Raw genomic sequence first — 23,844 nt, forward strand, 5'->3', positions numbered from 1 at the left:
TTCCAAAGAGCCGCCTTTGATCTCTTTCAGTCCCCCCACATCAAGATTCCCATGCCTATTGAACTTGAGTAGGGAGAAAAGAGCCGGTGTATTTGGTTTCTCCTCCATCTGCCTGCTTTCCTTGGTGCCAGACCCTTGACCCCAACTGATTTTCCCAATGGAGTAAACAGCCCTGGCACCCCGTGGGTGTGGTCCCTCTGACAAGTATCCAGGCCAGGGAGGAATCTAGATGGTGAAGCCTTGCAGCCTGGGATGCCCTGGACCTGAGGGGGGACCAGGAGTGAGATGCGAGGTTGGGGGAGGTCAGTGGCTTTCCTGAGGTGGCCCCTAGAGCTGGATCTGCTGGGAGATGTTCTGGGGGTGCATCATGGGTCTGGCCTGTGTATGGGGGGCAGTTAGCGTCAGACAGTTAGCCTCAGAGGTACTCCAACTCTTCTGCTGCAGAAGGGTAGGCTGGGGGTCCTGGGATGGTCTCTGGGAGGCCTGGGAACCACAAGATGTATGAAAAGTGGGTGTGCATGGGCAACGTGTGTATTTTTTGAGTCCATGCTTGCATTAGATTCTCAAAGGACATGAACTACAAAAGCCAAAGAACCCCTGGAATGGCAACTGTCGGGCAACTCCAAAGTGCACGTCCCAAGACTGGGCGAGCAGAGCCATAGAAACAGGGAAGATCATTATCATTTCTTTCCAACAGCTCCCAGCGGCAGGGGCCAGTCTGCCCAGATCATGCCTTACAAGCAAGCAAGTGCTTAATGCACATTTTGTTTTTAAAATGATACACTTTGTGCAGGGAAGGAAGATAACAGTCAGTCCAGCCTTCACCACAGCAAAAGGAACTACGAGGGAACATGTCTCACCGAAAGCCATGGAGAACCTGGAATAAGTCCTTAGTTGTGGAGCAGCAAGGACGTGGGCCTTGGAGCTCGACAGGTCCAGGTTCAGATGCCAGCTCCACCCTTTACTCCCTAGGATCTGGTGCTCTCAGTGGGGTTCCTGGTCCACCAGCATCCACATGCCCCGAAGCTTGTTAGAAATGCAGAATCTACTGAATTGAAATCTGCATTTTAACCAGATCCCCAGGGGATTCTTACACAGGTGAAGGTTGGAGGAGCATTGATCTGGGAGCCTGGACAAGTCGGATAACCCTACCTCTGTTTCCTCCCCTGTAAAATGGTAACCATGCCTTCTTTAAAAGGTCACGTAATAAATGAGATAACGTATGCCCCGCGTTTAGTACAGTGCCTGGTACATAGGAAGCGTTGCATATTCATCTCCTGCCCTTGGGTTCCCTGTCTCAGGGAGTTTCCATTCTTTCCAGCTCAAAACCCGCTTTCTTTTTTAACTTGAAGCCGTTGCAGTGCTACGGTCGGACAGTAGAGGGCACTCTCGACATTGCCATCGCGGAGAACCCGGACAACGAGATGCGCAGGCGGCGTGGGTCTCCCATCGGCCAGGTGGTGGCTGCAGGTGTACTGCTGCTCGGCTCCTGGGCTGGGGGCAGATCGCCCAGGGCTCTCTTCCCGGGGCTGAGTGTCCTGGGCCTGAGCCTGCAGCCTCAGTCATCTGGTCCTCCGTTTGATCTGCCACCGCTACTTATAAACAAATCGCCCGGCTTCACGAAGCCTCCCGCGTTCAGCCTCCAGGCTTGGGGAGGCGCCGCGCGCCGGCCGCTAGACGTTGATGAAGGATCCCTGGTCGCCATTGGCCGTTTCGGGCTCCACGCAGCGCCCTTTCCTCCGCGTGACCCTGCGGTTCCGGTGGAATTTGGCGTAGCAACGCAGCCCTGAGCGAAGAGAGGCAAGCGGGTCAGGGGTGCGACCAGTCAGTCCCCTCTCCCCAACCCTCTGGGACCCCCTGCATCCTTCCACGACCACCACCCATTTCTTTATTCAGCCCTACAACCAACCCATCCCTCCACAGCAGCCTGAGTGGGCTTAAAAAAGAGAATCATCAGAGGAAGAAGCCAAGAGTGAACAGATGGAGTACAGGGGATATTTAGGGCCATGAAACTATTCTGTGTGATACTATTATGGTGGCTACATGTCTATGCATTTGTTAAAATCCATAGACAAAGAGTGAACCCTAATGTAAATTATGGGCTTTAGTTAATAATGATGTATCAATATTGGGTCAATTGTAAAAAGTGTTACCACACTGATGTAAGATAATAATAGGAGAAAGTGTGTGTGTGTGGGTGCATATGAGAACTCTGTATTTTCTGCACAATCTTTCTATACACCTAAAACTGTTCTGAAAAATAGTCTATAAAAAACCTTTCTAAAAGAGATGCAGATTCTGCCCTCCCCTGTAAAACCTCTCATGGCTCCCCACTGTACTCCAAAGGAAACCTAAGTGTCCTACCCTGACTTACAAGACCCTCTGGGACCTGGACCTGCCTCCTGTCTTCTTTCCACCCCCATACTCCTCCTCACTCTCTAACTCCAGCCATACCCAGTCTTTTTGCTTTTTTTCAGCCATTTTTGGCCTCAGGGCCTTTGCACTTGCTGCTCTCACAGCCAGAAACCCCTTCCTGAAACTCTTTGCATGGCTGGCTCCTTTACAGCCCTCAGGTCTCAAAGGGTCCCTCCCTGACCACCTTAATTAAAGTAGGCGTGGCCCTCCTGACCCAGGGAGGGTTCCCTGGCTGTGGCTCTATCTGGCCACAGGCATCTCCTGACATACATGGGTAGACATATTTTTTATTTAAGGCCACATCCTTCTGATGGGCGGTAGGAATTGGGGGAGAGATTTCACTGTTTTCTAAGCAATCCCTACATTTCAGTTTAGGAGTGACCACAGGGAGAGAGGACATCACTACTTTAAGATCCTCTTATGTCACTGTCAAGAGAATAAAGGAATTGCTGTGAAGTTCATGTTTGGGGTCTAGAATTTACACCTGGGTTACTGGGCTTTCAGACCTGTGGCCGCACAAGTGACACTTGGGCGGGAACAGGGGGCCATGAGCAGGAGTAATCGGTAGCCACAGGAGCCCATCCTGAACCTTCCAGAACCCAGGCTGGCCTTGAGTGCTGGACTTCAGCCCTGGTACCCATGTTCAGCATTTCAGGATTTCTCAGAAGTCCTCAGGACTCCTGGTCCTCACGAGGGTTCTTGGCATCACCTAGATCCCTCTGGTGTGGCATCTTGGTGACAATGTCTTCCTGGACCATCTTTAATGTACTGTTATTTCCACTCTAAATTTTTTTTTTCTGGAGCCTGAGTCTCCAGGGAGGTAGTAAGAGTTGTGGTGGGACCAACCAGGGTAACAGGGGTCAGAGGAAATGAGCAGATGGGGTTTTGGATGCACACATATTTTTTGGACGCCTAGAAAGCTGTGCCTTCCCACCTAAGGCCCAGGGGAGGAAGGAAGGATGGCTTCCTGGGCAGAGGGGCCGCACACTGAGCACCCAATGGGGCATGTGCAGCTCAGTAGGGCCATGTCCCCCTCACCTAGGCAAGCTGAACTCTGAGGACCTGGCACTATTCTGGGCTCCCTGGACTGGAGTGGCCTCCAGCCCACTCTGCCCCTCAGTCTCCTTCTCTGCAAAATGGGCCCCCATCCCTGCACACAGGTAACAGAAGGCAGCTTTCCAGCATCTCCCTGCTCCCCCGACCCTGCCTGCCTCCATCCCCTTACCTCCCAGCTGTTCCCCCATGTCTCCACTCTTGCCCTGCACAGTCCTGCAGCCAGTGTGAGATTTTATACTCCTAAATCAGACCAGGTCATTCCCCTGCTTAAAACCTGCTGACATCTTCCAATTACAAATCAAATAAGGCCAATAAGGTGCTGGGGTGATATTCCCCCACCAGCTTCTCCCACGTCCCCTTGTGCCACTTTCCCCATTGGCCATGGTGTGCCAGGCTCACTCAAACATGCCAGCCTCGTTCCTGCCCGAGGTCCTTGGCTTTGCACTTACCCGGGACTCTCTCTCCCTCCCTCCGCCCCCATCTTCAGGTGTCTGGTTCTGCTGTCTGCTCCTGTCCATCCTCCCTAACACAACTCCCAGACTCCTCATCAGACCAGCCTGGATTGTTTTCTTTACAGGCCTTACTAGTTTCTAAAGGCATCTAGTTATTTGCTTATGGTCTGATCATCTCCCTAGAATGGAATCCATGAGTGCAGAACCCGCTGGTTCTCTTTGCTGCTGAGTCCCCAGTGTCCTGAACAGAACCCGACACAGAGGAGGCACTCAATGAGTATTTCTTGATTGAGAGGATGCATGAATAATCGGACCTAAGCAGCTTTATTGCTTTCACAGCAGATAGTTTTTGAGGCTATGAGCAAAAATAGGGCATGTGTCTCAGGATGGTCCATAGAGGAGCTGAGACCAAACTCCCTCACTCATGAGATGTCAACACTGGACGTGGGATGACAGTAAGCAATTGTGCATTTTTGGTATTTTGTTTTTAAAAGAGTGCTTTTCTCTTAGAAATATATATTGAAATAGTCATAGATGAAATATCTGTAAACTCCCAAGAGTCGCTTCAAAATCGTATTGGAACGGGGGAACTGGATGGGGGTGGGGCAGACAGCACAGATGGGCTGTGAGTGATAATTATTGAAGGTGGGTGATGGGAAATCCCCCGTTATACTATTCTGACTATGTTAATATGTGTTGGAAAAGTTTCAGAATACAAAATTTAAACTATGCCCCCACTTTTCTAGTTGTGTAGATTTGGGCAAGTCACTTAATCTTTCTGTGCCTCAGTTTGCTCTCATGTAAAGTGGGGATAATAGTAGCCCCCTTCCCGGGATGGTTGTGAGGATTAAGGAGATAACGGGTAAAGTGCTTAGCACAGAGCCCGGCACACCTGGGCACACCTGGGCAGCAGGGCATGTACCGCTCCAGGTGGGAGCTTGGAGGAGTTAAAGAGAGAGCTGGGCATGTGCATCCTTCCCTGGGATGGTGCTGGAAAATCCACCCCCACCCCGTGTTACCATACTTGGAATGCCTTCCCTGGGATAGAATTCTGGTTTGAAAGCACCGCCTTCTCAAGTTTGATCTCAAAATTTTAATACACTCCTTTCTCCTCCCTTCTGCTGCCTCCAGATCTTGGGAGATCACGCCAGCTTGGGTTTCAAGAGGTGAGGAAAGCAAATCTGAGCAACGATGCCAGGAATCGAGACTAACTGAGTTCACAGACTGGGAAGGCACCGAGCAAAGCTTTCCTGCTCGGTCTTCCCTTCTCTTCTCTTCCCACCCATCTTCCAGGAGGAAGGGAGGTTGTGGGGTTCTCAGCAGGCATCGAGGGGGCCCCCAGTGTCGGGCTCACCTTCCACACACATGCAGTCATCGAAGCATTTGTTGTTCAGGCCTCGGTTGTGGGGCGTGCAGAGATGCTCCCGAAGGTCGCAGCAGGTCCCTGCCCACAAGGCAAGCACACGCGGTCAACCATGCTGTGCGGACCCTCCCTGCCGCCCTGCACACACTCCCACTGGACAGAAGATCCATCATCTCCGTGGCGGGGCTGTCCCTGGCAGGGTGGGCCATCTGGTGCGAAAGGCTCCCAAGCTGAACCATCGATGGATGTAAAGGACGAGACCCCCCCCCCCCCCCAGAGACAGGCGGCAGAGACCCCAGCTGCCCCAGAAGGGTAGTTGATTGATCCTGGGAGGAGCGAAGGCGCTGTGGGATCCCCTCCTGGGAGAGTGGATGGAACAGCTGGGGGCTGCCAGGTATGGAGCCAGCTTGGAGCTGGGAGGGGCCTCAGGGATCACTGACTAACGTCCTCTTTTGACAGCTGGGAAAATGGAATCCCCTGGGAGACAGGCTCGAGGCCCCGCCTCGGCCCCCATGGAGCCAGTTCTTGGAGCCACTCTACAGTTGACCCAAACTTGAGCCTTTTGTTTCTGCTCAGGGTGAAAACAATGGTTTAGAAAGGAGGGCAGCCTGTTGGAGCTGGTGGTCTGGCTTATACGATGCCACATGGCTGGTTCGGTTGCTCTTTTGTAGAATATTCTGGACACTGAATTAACAATCACCATGGAGCTGTGCCACTCGGATCACCCCCCACCCCCTCCAGAAAGCATTTGCCATCCATTGGCCGGGAGAGCAGTTAGCTGCTAGCCTCCTGCTGTTAACACCTGCAGGAAACACCTGGGCCGACTGTCACTCTGTTCCTGAGCAGAACAGCGCAGGCAGTGACTGGCTCGGTGGGGGTGCCAGGGCCTGGCTATTTCTGCCCAGTGTGGGCCTCTTCTAACAGGTAATCTTTGTCCTGGAGCTCCCTGTCCACCTGGCCGAGATGGCATCACAGGTCTCCTGTCCATTCCTGCTTCCTCCCACTTTTATCCTTCAGGGGCCTTACCCACCCCCACCCCAGCCACCTCCGCTCTGAAACACCCTGCAACTTCTAACTCCGCCTCAGCAATGGCTTCCCAGAGGTCCCAACTGACCCATCAAGGGCCAGCGTTTAGGCCATCAGTCAAAACACCAGGCCCCCGTTTACAGACTGTCTTGGCGGGCTGAGCTGCTGAACAGGTCAGGATATCATCGAAGCATTCCCAGAAGCCCAGCAGAGTTGTGATGGCACAAGGATAGAATTAAGCTGGACCAGACGTTAGGAGGGAACCAGGCAGACTCAGGTTTGAGCCAATTCCTAGCTGTGTGACCTTGGCCGAAACACTCAGCCTCTCTGAGGCTCAGTTTCCTTGCCTGAAAATTGGGGATGACAGGGTCTCGTTCTTCAGGTTGTTGTGAGGATTAGGTAGAATGAAATACGACAGCGGCTCTCAGCAATGTGGTTATTATTTCCTGTCCCTAAAGGATGCTGCTCACCTATCTGAGAGCACCTGCCTCCACCCCCTCCCCCTCCAGGTTCCCAGCCTAGTGCCTCAAACATGATACTGGTTTGGTACCTGGCAGGCAGTCTTGGTGATGGTCGCAGGGCTCCCCTTCAGCTGGTGATGTTTCGTTACCATCACTGGAGAGTTTACCCCGGTGTTTCTCTGGGGACAACAGGATCTGTCGTCAGAGGCTGAGGCTCAGCAGAGCAGAGGGGTTACGCACAGGATGCCAATGTCAGAGTGTTCACACCGCCGTTCCCGCAGTGTGGCTTGGATGAGATACGACAACCTCTCTGTGCCTCAGTATTCTCTTCTCTAAAGTGGGATCAACAGCAGTGCTGATCTAATTTTTTTTTCCTTCCCCAGGGCAAAATGAATTGCTACGTGGAAACATTTGGCGTGAGATGGGCACTTGAGAGCAGCATTTCCATTTTGGGTGTCCTTCCCATTCTAGGCTCCATGCCTCCCACCCCACTGCAGACATCTGTAGGTCAGGTCGGGCTGGGCTCACCAGCGGATGGTGGGGGAGGGGAGGGAGCCCGGCACAGGGGTGGCAGGGAGGGTAGACATACCTTTCTTCTTCGTAGAGGGCCAGACCTTGGGTTTTAAGTCTTCGTAATCGGTCCAGTCGAACAAGGCCATGTCCAGTGTGGGCATCACCTCCCCGTCAGGCCTGGGCTGAGCCTGCAGAGGCGGGTGGAGAGGAGGGAGCCTGAAGTTCCCAACAGGTGGAAGAAGGAATGTGGGGCTCAGGGGCCAGAGGACGAAGGAGGGGCTTCTCAGAGGCCAGCTCGTCCTGTGCTGGACAGCCCAGAATCCAGCCTGGGAACACGGAGACTGCTGCTAGGGCTACATGGGCAGTCTGCTGACAGAGCACAGACCCCCATGCAGGATGGTGTCTACAGGCAGCTGATGATGCAGCCTGGAGAACGATCTACTGGGCCTTCTAAGGGAGGGGCTGGGAAGGCAGTCACGCCTGCTCAGGAGAAGCCCAGCTGTTCGCCCCCCTGCCCCTTCTCACCCCTGCAGAAGTCATCAGCACTCGGTGGCACTGTTTCGGCCACGGCCAGGGGTCAGTTCTGCTTGCAGCCCCAGCCAGTGGTCTCGGGGCTGGATCTGCGCACAGTAGGACATGGACAATAACAGCACTTTCTAGAGCCAGGTTCTCAACAGCTGGGCTTTAGGGGGCTGAGACAGCATGGATCCCCATGGATTCCTCGGAGATGCCCCATTGTTTTATGAGTCTCTCAGGGAGATGCAAGACCCAGAAAGAAAATAAGAAAGATCTACTGCTAAAAAGAGTTTTATTTCTTCTACACATGTATTTTATTGATCATTTTTAATGAGTTTATTTTGAAATGAATTTCAAAGCCACGGGAGAGGTGCAGTGGTGCACCTTGTGTTAATTACAAGACTATACACTCTCCATCTCGACTCACCAACGGTTGGTGTATTTGCCACTTTTGCTTGCTTGCTCCCTCTCTGTGTATCCTTTTTTAAAGGTCTGAAGCAGATGGGTCAAAGTGTTAACTAAAGCTTGTTAATTCTGGACTCTGGGGACAGGGTTGTAAAAATTATTATTCTCTACGCTTTTCGGTATGCATAAAGTACTTCCCCAAGAGCCTTACTTTTCTAGATGGAGAGACCAGTGTGCTGAGCCCACACTTGCTTCCTTGGCTCCCCCTAGAGTGAGCCCCCAGGACCACTGCCTGGACAGTGGCAGCCCTCTTTGAACAGTGTGCACTGGCTGGAGCTGGGCTGGATGAGCATCAGGAGACCTGGCTTCCATCCAGTCCCTGTGGCCTGGACCAACTCCTTCCTGCCCCTGTGCCTCAGTCTCCCTAAATGTACTAAGAGGGGTTAGCATGACATGGTCGCAAGGACTTTTCCAGCTCCGAGGCTCCTTACCTGGGGCCACAGGGAAGTGACAGGCAGGATCAGGGACTCTTCTGTGGCAGGTGCCGCCTCAAAGGTGGTTAAGTAGAGTATGGTGGGGGCCAGGCTGGTGGAGGATTCCTCCATCGTGGCATCTGGTGCCTGGTCTTCTGAGACCTCCACCTTCTTCATCAGGGAGCTGGGACCTCTGACCAAGGCTCGGCCTGAGACAAGGAGCAGGAAACACAGGGACTTGATCTGCTTGCCACCCCGTATCAGCCCACAGCAGAACCCACATTTCCTGCTGCGAACAAGGGGGAGGCAGGAACCATGTGACAAGCTATTTGCTTGGCCAGTATCCCTGCTGCCCACCTTCCTGGGGAGGTGGAAACAGGAGACTGGGAGCAGGAGTAGGGGGAATGTCTTGGATGAATTTGCAGTGTTGCTGGGGAGATGGCTCAAAAGCAACATTCCAGCAAGTCCAAGTCTGGGTTGGCTGGGTGCAGCCAGGGGTGTAAGTGCAAGAAATGGAAACTAGTGTGATTAACCATGGAAGGCTTCCTGGAGGAGATGAAGTTTGAGTAGGGGAGCAATTTGACGAGGCTGAGAGGCACTGCAGGTGGGGAGAGGTCTCCGAGATGGCTGGGAGGTGAGAGCTTCCTGTGTGGTGATAACGGCCCTGTTTATTAAGCACATGCTGTGTGCCGGGTCCATGTCGTATGCAGGGTCCCGGCTTTACAAACATTATTTCATCTAACCTCTGCAGGAGCTCTAGGAGGTAGGTACTCTTTCAGCCTCATCTACAGGAAAGGACACTGAAGCACAGAGAGGTTAGGCGACTTGCCTAAGGGCACACAGCTAGTGAGTATCAAAGTCTGAATTCAAACCCAGGTCCCCCTGATACAAAGTCAGTACTCTTAACTACTGAGGCTGCCTTCCGAGACACATGGGCATGGGGTAGGATGAGTGTGAGGGGGAGAGTGCAGGGTTGGGGGGTGGCCACGAACCAGTGGCCTTTGAAAAAAACTTGAGGGCCCACGCTCATCCTTGACTCCTTTTCTCAGACAAGATCTGACTTGAAGGTTGGCTGGGTCATTTGGGTCCACCCCACCCTCCAGAAATGAGTCCCAGAGAGTCGAAAGGGGACATGAGGACCACTGAATCTGCTCCATTCATGTTGCACACAAGAAAACTGAGCTTCCATGATCCTGAGGCCTCACAGCTGATCAGTGGGGCTGGGCCTGGCCTCCGGACCTCCTCTGTCCCCTCCTCCCCTCACCCACTCTTGAAGGAGGGCCCCACTGGTCCCCTAGAGCTGGGGCTGGACCCGGGCTGGGCTCAGTCCCCACGTGTGCCCTCTTCTTGTCATCAAGGATGCCAGCACTTGTTCTGTCCACTTGGGGGTGGAGGGTGGTCTCGGTAGGCCTGGCAGGGAAGCAAGCCCCAGCCCTTGCAGGAGAAGGGGGTCTGAGGCTCCGTCACCCACCTCCCACAGAACCCTCGCCCCCATCCCATCCTTGCCTGTGGCACTGGGCCTGCCCCTAGAGGCAGTCTTGTCACACGAAGAGACCTGGAAGCCAATGTGGCCTGCACGGGCTCAGGGCCAGGTGAGACTGGGGAGGAGCTGGCTAGGTGGGGCTGCTGGGACACATTTGTCTCTGGACTAAATGGGCAAAGGGAGGAGGAGGCTGGGGACAGTGGATGGCTCTGCTCACTGGGGATTTGGGAATGTGGAGGAAACTTAAAGGAAGGCAAGAGGACTTAGGGGGACACCTCATAAAACGAACAAGGCAGAGGCAGGAGAGATAAAGACGTGACACTTCTCCTTGGGTCAGCTGTGTACTGATTCAGCATCAAGAGAGAGCTGAGAATTAACCGGTAACAACCACTGCCCACTGCCCCTGACAAGGGCCAGGCACCGTTCTAAGTCCTCGAGAAATCAAGCCGTTTCTGAAGCTACACTGAGGGTAGAAGGGGCCATGGCCCTCATTTTGCAGAGGGAGAAACCAAGACAGAGAAAGGCGACTCATCCCAGAGCAGTAAATGGTAGAGCCCAGATCTGAACTCGGGCAGATCTGGCTTCAGAGTCTAAGTTCTCAGCCTCTGCTTTATGCTTTAGAGTTGTTGAAGTGATATGCTTGCAGGGCACTGAATTGTTTCATCTCAACTCAGGACTTACAGTAGGATGGATTTAGGTCAGACACGAGGTAGAACTTCCTGATTTAGGGGGATGATCAATTGATAAGACTGAGTTTCTATTGCCACATATTCTTCTCCTCCCCCCATGCTCCACCCCTAGGCCTTTCCCAGCCTCCTTACCAGACCCCTCTGACTTTAGTGAGACCCCCTCCCTTCCTCTGGGTGTTCACTACCTGCCCATTTTGGGGGTCTCTGGATGTCCTCCCAGGGACCTCATGCCATTGACACTTCTCTCCTAGCCTCCCTGTTCTGGCCCAGAAGTCCCCTTGGCCATTTGGGTCTGAGACCTCTCCTTCTGGCCCCCCACCTCCAAGCCTCCCTCCCTTTCACTGCTGGGCCCCACCCGCTCGCAGATCTCCAGCTACCTCTGTGCAGTTTCAGCCTCTCCTTGCGTCTCTTGTGCTCCCTGCCGCGTTTCTTCACCCTTTCTGACCCTGGAGACCGGTTCTCCTCCTCAGGGTAGGGCAGTGTTAGCCCCAGCAGCAGATTCTTGTCCTGCAGCAGGCCTGCAGGACTCTGTCCAGGCAGCAGCACCCCTGCCCCTGGCAGCCTGGAGGCCTGCCTGGTGGCGGTGACCACTGCCCCATCCCAGGCCCGGCCCCGCTCCTTCTTGCCCAGGCCCCGGCGGCGGTGGTGGCTGGCCTGAGGCATCCACAGTGCTGGGCCTGGGAGGTCGATGTGATTCTCAGGGAGGTTCTGAGCAGGGCTTCCAAGTCCCAGGGAATCTGCCAGACTCAGGTCCAGGAGCAGCAGGAGGGTGAAGAACAGCATGGGGGCAACGCACGTGGCGGGCCCAGCCATGGGCCCTTCCCTGCAAGAAAAGTAGCACTAATGTTGGGGGGCAGGTGCAGCTCTGCAGCCCTCCTCATCCCCACTCCCCAACCCCCTCCCTCATACTATTATAGCCCATTGTTTCTCAACAGGGATGGAGGGGACTTTAACCCCCAGGGGACATTTGGCAACATCTAGAGATATTTTTGGTTGCACAGGACTGTCCCCCACATCAGGGAACACTGCCCCCGAAAGACCGCAGTGCCGAGGCTGCGAACCCCTGGGTTAAATGTCTGAGCAGCGCCCAGGTTCCAGGTTAGTCTAGAATTCCTTTCCCTGCACGGACCTCTGCCTGTGGCCAAGATCCCTGGAATGAGCTGAGTGTCTCCAAGCTCAGGAATAGGCCTGTAGTCCCAGAGACTTGACTCACAGCCTAAATTCAATCTAACAATGGCGTTGGAGCACGTGCAGGAATCTTGTTCGGCGCCTTGTGTGAATTTATATCACTTAGCCATTTCAGCACCTCTCTGAAGTGGCTCCTATTATTTTCTGACGCGGAAATGAAGGCTCCAAGAGGTTAAGTCACACCGAGTAAGTGACATTTATGTAACTGCTCTGCCTATGCTCTGAACCCCTGCGTGCTGTCCCGGGACAGCTCAGCCCTTGCCGTTTCTTCTCCTCCAAGCTCCAGGCGGGTTTTGACACAGCACTGTCCCTGCTGGGGTGCGGGGGGACTTTGGAGCCTTGGCTCTGACCCCGCAGGGTGGGGTGAGCACCGCTGACCTCCTGGGGGGACAGCGCCCCCTGCTGTACAGGAAGTGGAGCCTCCTTAGGGGACCTCACTGCTCTCCCGGGAGGAAGAAGCAGACCCTGGGATGTTCCAAAGGAACTTGGAGGTAAGGCTCTGGAGACTGGTGGCTGGGGGTAGGGGGTATCCCACTCCCTGGAACCCCCTCCCCCACTGCCCTCGCCCCTGCACCAGCCCCACGGCATCCAGACAAGTTGGGCACAAGGTTAGTTAGCCAGGCTGATTGAATTTTTATGGCCTCCCCGGGCCTCCTGTGTATCCCATTAGGCTTTAAAAGGTGCTTACACAACCGTTTCCTTGTGATTTGTGTCCATGTAATTGCCCAGGGCCGAGGGGAGGTTGATGGGCCAGTGGTGACTGCTGGCATCTCCCCCGCTAGCCCCCACAGTTCTCGTAGCCCCCACAACTGGCCATCCCACCCCAGGTCCACTTTTAGCGAACCCTGAATGAGGGGCGCTTGAAATGGGCAGGGAGGGCAGGCTGACCCACTCAGAGAGGGAGGGAAACGGTTCCTCCCTGCCTGGTCACCTCCCTCACCTGGTCACCGGCCACCTGTTATCCTACTCTTCCTTCCTCCTGGCCTGCTGTGTCCTGGTCCCCCAGGAGGCCCAGGACCCTGGCCTCCACTGCCCTGGGCTCTGCCCCACCAGCCTCACCCCCAAGCCTTTCCGTAATGAGGGCCCTAGAGGCTGGTGCTCGGCAGCCAGGTGGGAGGAGGGGCCCATTGGAGAGACCTGTCCATCAAGATTGTTCTGCTCCCGGGGACCCCTCCAATCCTATTTCCAAGCCTGAGGCAGATGCCAGGCTGCATTTGCCACACTCCGCCCTCCCTTCCCTGCGATGGAGAATGGCTGAATCTATGTTGGATGTTGTCTCCGATCCAGCCCTGCCCGTCTGTCCTGTGGGGACATCACATCTGTGGCCTGGGAGAAGCCCACAGAGCGCCCCCATCAACAGGGAACCTTTGGGATGTTGGCCAGTGAATGGAATCCCTCCATCTTGGGGTAGAGAGAAGTTTGGCAGGACGCCCAAAAAGTGCAGGCAGGAGACCAGATGAAGCTTGGCAGAAGAGGGGGTGGGCAGACCCACGGTGTCTATGGGCAGCTTGTTGTCCCGTGGACACACATGAGGCCAGCCAATGACTCAGAGCCCGTCTCTGAGCTCGGTGACCAGCCTGGGCACTCGACTCAGAGGACAGCTCTTCCCCTGCAGAGCCAAGAGATGAAGCCCAGCTTCCCAACCCTAGCCCCTCTCCAGCATCATGACCCCACCCTTATCTGCCATCTGTCTTTCTCACTGAAGTCCTATTGCCAAGCCCTTGCCAGTGGCCATGGGTCTGTTAATTGTGCCCAGGAACCCCAACTTCAGCGCCATCTTTTTTCCCTTCCTCCCTTCGCACCCCGTAAGTCATGTATGCAGCCAGCCTGGGTCAGGGAAGGGGGGATTTCAGTATGCAGGCTGAAGCACCCCTCGTGGAGCCATCTGTCTCCCCAGACCTTATCTGCACCATGCTGCCCCCAGACCCAGTCCATACTGCTGCCAGATTACTCTGATCATGCTCACAACTGTCCATGGCTCCCTGCCGCCTTCCCGTATAACCATAGACTCCCCGCTTTGGCACTCAAGATCTTGTATAATATGGCCCCAACCTAACTTTGCAGCCCTGACTTCTATTTCCTCCCCTTCATGGCCAACAGAGACTGTTCCCTGGGCCTCAAAGACACCCCATCTTTCTTGTCTTTACGTTCTCTCTGAGGCTGTTCTTTCTGCCTGGAACAACCTCTTCTCTCCACCCCATCCCTCTCTGCCCAAATTCTGCCCAGCCTCTGGGACTCATCCCAAATACGCTGTCCGCCAGAAAGCCTTCTTTAGTCCCCTAATTAGATGCGCTCCCCCCTCGGAGCTCCCTCACAGCTTTGTCCAGCTCATTTCCTGCGGGGGCAATCAGCTTTTTCTTTTAAAGTCCCCAGCTAGCCAAGAAGATCTGTCCCACTTTCCCCTCTGTTCCTATAATATCTACAGGACCCTGCAAATAATAGGCACTGATAACTATGGATCAGAATAGAAGTGGACTGAGTACAATTGAACTGACACCTGAGCAGACGATCACAAATAAATTCCCAGGGTGTGTGTGTGTGTGTGTGTGTGTGTGTGTGTGTGTGTATGAGAGAGAGAGAGAGGGAGAGAGAGAGAAAGACAGAGGGAAAGAGAGAGAAAGACAGAGGGAGAGAGAGAGCTGGAGTGAGGGCTGGGGACCCTGACATCTCTTTGCCCTGAAGACTGCACAGAGCCCTCTCTCCAAGCCCACAGGATTTGTACTTGAATCCTGGCACAGCCCAGCAGCCAAGATGCCAGCCTGGCAAAGAGCCACTCAGGAAACATGGGCTGTTACAGAAGTCGTGCCAAGGAGCCACAGCCATGAGGGCTCCCATCCATTTCTGTCACTCTGGAAGCCAGTTGGAGGCTGCCTGGCAAAGCACCAAGCATCCAAGAGAAAAGGGGCAGCAGGTGCCCCACCTCCCTGCCCTCCCTGTCAGCTTCTCCTGTGGCTGGCTCACAAAGCCTACTCTTCTGGGCCTGGGTCTGATCCCCCTCAGACTGGGGACATTCAACAGCCTGAAGTCACCCTGGACAACAACCGTCACGGGACATAAGGACCACCTACAGCCTAGATCTAATAGTGACTCACTAAAAACCAAACTAAACTAAAGCAATTGTAATATTAGGGGCTGCCACTCCCTGAGTGTGAAGTCCAGGCTCTTACAAGCTTATTCTGTCCATTTCTTATCGCATCGTCTCAATTGCCCTGCATGGGTCAGGTTGTTCTCCGTATTTTTTAAATGAGGGAACCGAGGCTCTGGAAGGGTAAGCCACAAATCCAAGGTGACACTGGTGAGTGGCAAAGAACCACCTCAGGGCCTGGGTTCTCTCTGCACCCAGGGCATGCGGACAGTCCTTGAACCCTATCGGGGCGGGGGGCACCCGCCTTCCCCACGTAATCTTCTGCCATGGCTGTGAGTACAGTCAGGGCCCAGGAGGGGGGACCAGGCACTGGCAGCAGGGAAGAGGAAACTGATAGAGGGGAAAGAAGCTTGCTTCATGCCCTAATCCTGTCCCCGTACTGTGCAGGGCTGAGCTGCAGGAGCCGTCTCCTTCCAGAAGCCTGCAGGGAATCAGGGTCACATGCAAAGGAAGGCAGTGAATGGAGCCTGGAGCCTGCTTTGATTCCTGAGCCCCCTCCTCCTGCAACAGCCTTGCATTTGGGAGCCAGGAGACTAGGGGGGCTCCTGTCCACCTGCCTGGCAGACAACTGTGGAGCTTGGCCACCACTAGGCATCCCAGGACAGCTGTAGGGCCTGAATTCCTGCTTTGCTGGTCCGCTCACCTGCTGCTTGATGGGCTGGCGGCTGGAGAAGGAGGGAGGGAGGGGAGTGGGAGGTGGGAGCAGGGCTGGCTGAGGGGGGTCTGATGGGAATCCCGGGCCAGGGGTATCAGGATGCTCTGATGGAACGGAGGGACTGTGATGCTCAGTCCAGGCTGTGAGCCACTGGGAGAGCTTGACCATCACCCCCGTTCTCTGACCCTGGGTCTCCTCCTTGTGTGTGAAAGTGACAGTTTTGAGCGACTGTATTTGGTAGAGATACTTCAGGGGTTGTCTAACCTCACTTTTTAAAAAACATTTTTAAAACTAGAATAATGACAACAGACACTCTCAAATGCGTTCTCTACCTAATTTTAATATGAGTGCAGCCTCCCCATAACTTGGGCTTCTCCTAGATCACTGAAAAGTGTTCGAGGGATGCAAGGCGAGCAGTTTAAAAGAACTATTTGCACCTCGCATTTGCATCTATTTATTTACTTGCTCCAGGATTTTCTGGACATGAATGAACAAAGTCTGTGAGAGGCTCAGTCTCATATCGAGACATACAACCAATATGCATTACACTCTTTCATAACACTGAGCATAGCTTTTTTCTCACTGATTTACTTGCAAATAGGCAATACTGTAAACTGCGGGCAGAGCAGTGGTCACACGGCATCTCCATGGAGGAGAGGCTGAAGACAGTCTGATAAGCAAGTAGGGTTTGAAGTTGTATCTGCTGCAGGAGATGGGGAAAATTTTGATTTGGGGAAGAGATTATTGATGGTGGTGGTGGGGGGTGCTACGCTGCTCATAAAACGCTGCTTTTGTCGGTTTTTATATATTGGGATTATGAATAAGACTTCATGGGAAATGATTTGTACTGCTCAGAAAAATTGGTGAGGGATCGGGGCATGTAGGGGAAGAGGACCACTGAGACCACTGGATCATTGGGTTACCGTGGGTGGTCTCAAGGGCTCTGTCTGCCAATGGAGCCTGGGAATTTATGATCCACGGTGACAAGACTCCTCCATCTGTCTGTCTGTCCAACTGACAGCCCCCTGTAGGGAGGGATGACGTATAACACCCTCTAGGATCAGGAGAAAGCCCCCAGGGACCACGGCCAGGTACCGAGGCAGCATGAATTCAGAGGACATGTGGGTGAGTGTTAAAAGGCAAAACAAGACAGAACAATATGTGATGATAGCTGGTTCCTGGGCCTGCCTGCCTTCTCACTCGCTTTTGGAGGAGCCCTGCCTTGCTCTGTCCGCCTCTCTACCTGTGACCGACCCTCAGGCACAGGCGAGATCCCAACCCACCGAGCTGCTGGGTGGGCACTGCAAGACCAGCGCAGGGGTCTCTGGGATGCCTGGGGCCCTTCCATCTTTCAAGGGCTCTTCAGAAAGGGGTGCATGGTACTGGGGGACGGGGAGCTGGATAGGGAGGGGTCCTGATTCCTGCCACTCCCCTGGCCACAGCTCAGGTCTTGAAATAACCCTCTGCATGGAAACACCCTAACCTGTTTAGCTCACAAGAAACTTGAAGGCAGCCGCCTTCTGCTAAACGCGGACTGGAAAGGACCTCTACCCCTGAGAGACAAGAAACATCTCCAAGGTGATCATGTTCCCTTGAGAGGCACAGCCTTCTGCTGGGGCCATCTGGGAGCCTGTGCTCCTGAGCCCAGGTGATGCACCCTCTCAGCTCACAGGGTCTGGGATTTCGTGGTCTGTACGTGATCTCACCACTTCCCCTTTGGGGACCCTGGACACTAAGGGCTGAATTCTGTCCTTCAGAGCAGCAGCCTCAGGCCAGGCTGGCCTCCGTGGGGGTGTCCCCTCATCACAGAACTCTTGCCAGTTCCCGCCATGTTTCAGGTAACCCAACAGCCTCTCATGCTGCTGCCTGCCTGGGTCCCTGCCTATCACCAAGACGTTCTCTGATCTGTCGTCCGAAGAACGAATCGGGTCACTGGTGTTCCAGCTTAAAACTCTTCAGTGGACATTTCTGCAGCCCATACAGCAGACAAGAGAAGACCACCTCAGTACACCAAAAGCTCACCCCAGTGGGCAAGGTATAGCTCAGTGGTAGAGCGCGTGCTTAGCATGCATGAGGTCCTGGGTTCAATCCCCAGCACCTTCATTAAAAATAAATAAATAAATAAACTTAATGACCCCCTAAAAGTTAAAAAATATTAAAAAAAAATAAAAAGCTCTCCATCCTGGGAGCCCAGGAGGCAGCATTTGTATGCCCAGAACCCTGACTCAGTTGTGCTTAGGACAAATTTTGTTAGACAAAGGAATCATCTCTGATTTTGTTTCCATGCTTCCATGAAGATTTCAGGAATGCTCTAACTTGGAACTGACCTGCCTGACTCTTCCCTCTGGCACCTCCTCAACCCTCCGTTGGACACTTCCTGGCATGGCTGGAATTGGACAATAGAGGTGACCATCCCCAGGTTCCCCCTTCAGCCCTTAAAACACTGGGGCCACCCTGCAGTCAGCTCCACAAACCTGGAGCTCCAGTTGGGGAATCTTACACCTAGGAGCAGATTCCTGTCTTTTTTAGGAGAAGTTGACTCCCCCAGGGTGGAAAAATGGGTAGCTATGCTTGTTCAATCAAAATGGTTATATCCCAGGTGAGAGTCGGGGAGGGGGAGATGGACCCTAAATCCTGGGCTCTTCCCCAGGCAATTTGGGACTAGAATTTGTCCCTCTAGCCCCTCCCACCAGCACAGGCTTCATGAGGCATAATTTCCCTGTCTGTGAAATGAGATTATTAGCCTGTCATGAGATTTGACTGTTTAGGGAATCAGTACTCCTGCGTGGCTAGGGGAGGGGAGGTTTCTGGGGGTGGAAGGAACTCAGTGTAGGTGGGATGGAAGGCGGGCGAAGACGAGCTCACTGGTAGGGTGGGTGAGACTTGAAACAGCTGCCCTGGGGGGTGCTCGGTGGGGTGCTGGCTGGCTTGATAGTCCTGAGCCAATCCCTACCCATCACTCTGTCTCCCCAAGGCTCTGCATCCCCAAAGTGCCACCTGTCCAATAGGAAGGAACCTCTCAGCTCCCCTAGGTTTCAGCACAGCCAGAGCCCCACCTACCCCTCCATGGGCCTTTGTGCCAACCTGGTCTCACACAGAGAACTCTGCCTCTTGACCTGTGGAGCACCAGCTGCTTCTTGGCAGTGGAGACTGCTGGGGAGAGTGACACCAGGGGGTCAGGACTTGCTGAACCTCTCTGGCAGGACCTGGATGCCGTGCAATGGGACTTGCTCCAGTCTGAAGAGCTGGTCCTTGCTTCTGGAAATTGCCAATCCAACTGGGGACAATAGCCCTGGCCCTGGGGAGGTCCCACTGTATCAGGGGAGATCTAGGTTTGGCCTTGGAGGACTCTTAGATGAGACACAGCTCCTGCCCCAGGAAGCTCTCAGTCTGAGCAAGAAAAGCAGCTCCTGCCCCGGGAAGCCTCCATTCTAACGGGGGAGACCCAGCTGCTGCCCTTAGAGATTTCCCAGTCTGATAGGAGAGACATAGCTCTAGTATTGGAAGTTCCCAGAACATGGGAAAAACATACTCTTTGCTGGAGGGAGCCAAGCATAATCCTTGTCCTCCAGGTGTCCCCACTCTGACCTGGCAGGAAGGCCACAGGCCTAGTGAAAGACTGAGGCACAGATGTTATTATTACTGATTCAAACAAACAGATGTCAGCCCAAATCCATGAAGCTGAGCCATGAAAGAGTAGAGTGGAAAGAGCTGTGTGACCTTGGGTGAGTCACTTAACCTCTCTGAGCCTTAGTTCCCTCTCCTGCAAAATGCTGGTGGTTGTGAGAATGAGGGAAGGTACAGGTAAACAAAGTGAGTGGTACCCTGGGAGGGGCGCAATAAACAGCAGTAGCTGCTATTATGGGAGGGGAAAGAGTGGGCGTGGGGGCAGGGTGAGTTCCAGGAAGCACTTGTGCATCTGTGCCCGTGTGTGCAGGCGGGCAGGCGCAGGTGGCCGTGTCCTCCGTCCTCGGTGGGGTGATCGATGGCTTCCGTGGGGCGGGTCAGCACAGGCCCAGGCCAGCCTGGAGGGAACCATTGTCTTGGCAAATGAGGTTTGGCTTCCCCACAGGGACAGCCCCATCTGCTTTTATTATTTCCAACAGCAGCCTCGGGAATTCCCACCCTCTCAAGGCCTCACACCTCCAAAAACCTGTGTAAGAGTGTTGTGTTTTGTGGGGGTAAAGCCCTACCTCCTGCTGCATTACAGGTCCTCCTCACTCTCCTCTTCCTCCCCTGAGCCCTCCTCCTGGGCCCCCTATTCCTCAGTGTTCCTTATCTTGGTTCCCAGACAATTTGACTCCACTTGCTGTTTGGTTGGACCCATTGCTTAATCATCAATTGACAAAATGCCTGCTGTCAGTTCTGGCAGAGGCCAGTGGGGAGTGGAGAGACACCTGGAGTCAGACAAGCCTGGATGTGAATCCTGGCTCCAGCTAGCTGTGTGACCCTGGGCAAGTCAATTAACCTCTCTGGGCTTCAATCCCACATCTGAAAAATAAATGTTTATTTGGGTATCACTTACAGGCATGGACTATTCTAAGCCCAGAGCTTTCTATGTATTATCTAATTTAGCCCTTTGAAGTGGACAATGTATTTTATGTAATAATAATTGTAACATTGGCTCAACATCGGGACAAAGATTTGAGGGATTTGCCCAAGTTTACACAGTAGAGTGAGTGGTGGGGCTGGGATCTGAACCCTTGGCCATATGACTCCAAAGGCAGGATCTCTGACCACTCCTCATACTACACTCAGTAACTAATGCCAGTACCGATGCCTTGACTTTCAGGGATGACACATGCTGGGGGCCCTAACCCAGCCTGGCACAGAGGGGATCCCTAAAGACTTAAGGTCCTGCAATTACTTCATCCCAACTGCTCGGGTATCTAGCAGGGACCTTGTCACTTGTACCCCCACACCCATCCAGGGCTGTGGACCACATAGATGGTCAATGCCAGGCCATGGTGTTGTGATGTGGGGGGGGGGGGCTGCCAAAGCTGGGACCTGGTGCGGAGGGGCAGGGCCTCTTGTGGCAAAGGTTCAGCCACTGTCCCATGTCCTTCTAGGGAGGCCTGTGCTCCATGGGCCAGAGTGGCCCACTTCAGAGGAAGGGCTGGGGTAGGGCCAGTAGAGGGCTTGGAAGAGCAAGAGAGGCAGATCTCACCTGAATGAGCCAGAGTAGGGATGTTTGTCTGACCACCCAATCCCACCCCCCATCCAGGAACATGCCCAGCTCCTGCCCTTCCCAGGCTGTGGAGTCAGGGAGGCCAGGACGCAGAATCTCTGCTCTGCCACGTTTCTGGCTGAGACAAGTGAAGGCTCCTCCATCCGGGTCACGGAGCTGCTAAGCTAGTCTGCGGAACGTGGGCAGTAGCCTCCCTGTTTAGTCTGGTTCCTCTACTATCATCAGGCATGGAAATTATCCCCATCTTCCGGAGGCATGCAGAGCCCCCAGTACCACAGGGGTTTTCCAGGAGGCTTGCTCCCCTTCCAACCTCCCCAGCTATGGTCCTTTTCTTTAGGGCCAGCTCTAACCAGCAGGACCCAGTGGAACCTAGCAATAACTTGTGGCTTGCAGTTTTCAGTTCATTCCTGTCCCTTTGCAAGGATCCCAACCCCTAGAACAAGTATGGACAGAGCACCTGCCGTGTCTCAGGCACTGGGACCGCAAGTGGAACAAGACTCAGCCTCGCCCAGGGAAGTGCAGACCACAAGAGGCAGGGAGGCAAGGGAGGGGGCAGGAGAGCTTCCCACAGAGGGGACCATCTGACCTTGGCCTGCAAGGATGGGCAGGCTTTGACTGAACACAAGGTAGGGGAGACATTTCAGATGGAAGGAAAAGCCCTAGCAAAAGCTGGGAGGAAGTCAGGGCTTGGAGATGAGCAGCCTTTTGAAACGGCTGAAACCCAAAATGCAAGTGAGGGTGTGGTGGGAGGTGGGCAGAGTAGTTAATTTAGTGGCAACAGGGAGCCATTGAGGGGTTTAGGGATGGGGAGGGCAGTGGATTAAATGGTGAGGAGGAAAGCAGAGAAGGCAGCAGGCAGGATGGGGAGGAGGAGTCTGGATGGGTGTGTGTGTGTATGTGTGAGTGTGTGAGTGTGTGAGTGTGTGTCCCCAGTCCTATTCTTGCTTCTCTAAAGAAAAAGGCTCTAGTTGCCAGCCCTGGCTGTGACTGAAAAAACAAAAACTAAACCCCCCCCCCAAATAGACAAAATTTAGCCAGGGGAGCCCAGAACTTGCCAGCTGGGAGAAGATGATGCTGCCCTCATTACTCCACTAAGCCCACATCACTGCCAGACTCCTGGGGTGGTGTGTCACTTGTCTTGATGATGACAGATGATGGTCTGAGGATTTGGGTGACCACACAGCAGGTGCAGGGCCCAGAATGACAATCCCCCCCACCCAGAGAAGAGGAAATGGCTCGTGAGCTAGAGCCATTAAAAAAAGAAATGGGTGCAAGACAGAGGTTCAGAACTGGGAAAGACTCACAGGGCTGCCTCGTGACCAGCGACCAGCTGTTGGCAACATCGACCAGCCACATTGATCTCATTTCGAAGGCAAAGACCCTTTTCACCCTGACTTTTTTAAGCTCCAATTTTAGGACAAGCAGAGAGGAGGAGGGAGAGAAAGAGAGAAGAGTGCCTGTAAGTGTGTGTAGGGGGAGGTGACTGTGATATGGGAGGGGCCGCAATCAGCTTTCTCAGCAGTATCTCCAAGCCTTGAATTTTTGACCCATTTCTCCCTTTCTGTGGCGTCCCCAACCCCACTCCACCCAGGGACTGTAGAATCCCCTATGGCTGCCGGGTGTGCCATGCTGGCATCCAACATGCTTTTTTCACTGTTTCCACACGCATCCCTATAGGTAGGTGCTATTATCCCCGTTTTATGAAGGGGACACTGAGGCTCAGAGAAGTGTGTTCCTTTGTCCAAGTTCACTCCCAAAGCCTCTGCCTGCCTGACCCCAGAGGCTTGGTACTGAACTAGTACTGGGTACGTCTTGCATGCCACCAGGCTGGGAGGTGGGGAGCGTGGACGAGTGCACTGGGCAAGAGAGACCAGACGATAGGCGAGGGCCGAAGGAGCACCCAGTGGAGGAAGGCAAGAAGACTTGGCGGGAAACCCAAGAGGCCTCACGTCTCAAACCTCGGTTCCCGCAGGCGGCTGAGACCCAGGTGCGCGGCTGGAGAAAAGCCTGCAGTGGGGAGGGAGAGCGCCCGAGTCGGGGCCAGAAGAGCGACTCCAGCGCCGTCGGGGTTGCTAGGGCGCGGTACTGGCCCGGGCCGGGAGGAGTGGGCGCGGGGCCACTGGCAGTGCTGGAGCGGGGCACACCCAGAATCTCCCTCTCCCTGCAACACACCCCAGTCCCCCGGGCAGCCTCGAAAGAAGCAGAGGGCACTCCTGCCAGCTCTGCCCGGGGCTCAGGGAGTCTTCGAAGCGTCTTCAAACGGTGACGGACTGGGGTCCCCTGCTTAGGAGGCCACCCGGAGACTCAGAGACAGAGAGACAAAGAGATTGGGTCCCAGAGGAAGAAAGCTAGTGCTGAGAGGGAGAGTGGGAGAGGGCTGCGTCCAGGAGAGGGCGGCGAGGGCACGCGCGAGACAGTGTCAGAACGTGGGAAAGTGAGCGTCCGGCGGAAGGTGGGCGATCGAAGAGGCCAGGAGCCGAGGGGAGACGCGGCAAGGAGCGGGGGCGGCGGACCCACAGACAGGCGGGTCCGAGAGCCGGGAGGGCAGGAAAGAAAGCAGCATCCTCACCACTAGCCTCGGTCCCCAGCGCGCCCCGCCCCTGAGCGCGCCAGGTAGCCCACCTTTGTCCAGGCGCGCAGCCAGGTGAGGCGGGAGGGCGGGGCCAGGGGCGGGCCAAGGCCATGCCTTACCTGTCCAGCCGGCGGGGCGGGGGCCGAGGGGCACGGGGCCGAGCGCCTGTGGGAGCCGAGCGCAGTCAAGGGCCGAGCCGCGAAGCTGGGACTGCGTGGAGAGGTGCGAGGGCGGCAGAAGGATG

At 54.5% G+C, this 23,844-nt stretch overlaps 1 protein-coding gene across 1 annotated transcript; it reads right to left on the reverse strand.

The window, feature by feature from the left end:
- Window positions 1-769: 769 nt before the first annotated feature.
- On the reverse strand, window positions 770-23,844 carry DRAXIN (dorsal inhibitory axon guidance protein). Its single transcript, XM_031464060.2, has 7 exons — window positions 23,720-23,844; window positions 11,230-11,675; window positions 8,699-8,889; window positions 7,363-7,474; window positions 6,863-6,952; window positions 5,278-5,367; window positions 770-1,786 (listed from the first exon to the last, which is right to left on the reverse strand). The coding sequence occupies exons 2-7, from the start codon at window positions 11,663-11,665 to the stop codon at window positions 1,674-1,676; spliced, it is 1,032 nt and encodes a 343-aa protein (XP_031319920.1). The 5' UTR covers window positions 11,666-11,675; window positions 23,720-23,844; the 3' UTR covers window positions 770-1,673.

This window comes from Camelus dromedarius, chromosome 14 (genome assembly GCF_036321535.1).
Source record: "Camelus dromedarius isolate mCamDro1 chromosome 14, mCamDro1.pat, whole genome shotgun sequence".
Lineage (NCBI taxonomy): Eukaryota > Metazoa > Chordata > Mammalia > Artiodactyla > Camelidae > Camelus > Camelus dromedarius.

Coding starts and splice junctions, on each gene's coding strand:
- DRAXIN (XM_031464060.2), bottom strand. CDS start 11,665: ATGGCTGGGCCCGCCACGTGCGTTGCCCCCATGCTGTTCTTCACCCTC. Junction 6,953..7,362: donor GCCCTCTACGAAGAAGAAAG/GTATGTCTACCC, acceptor TGTTGTCCCCAG/AGAAACACCGGGGTAAACTC. Junction 5,368..6,862: donor TCACCAAGACTGCCTGCCAG/GTACCAAACCAG, acceptor CCTTGTGGGCAG/GGACCTGCTGCGACCTTCGG.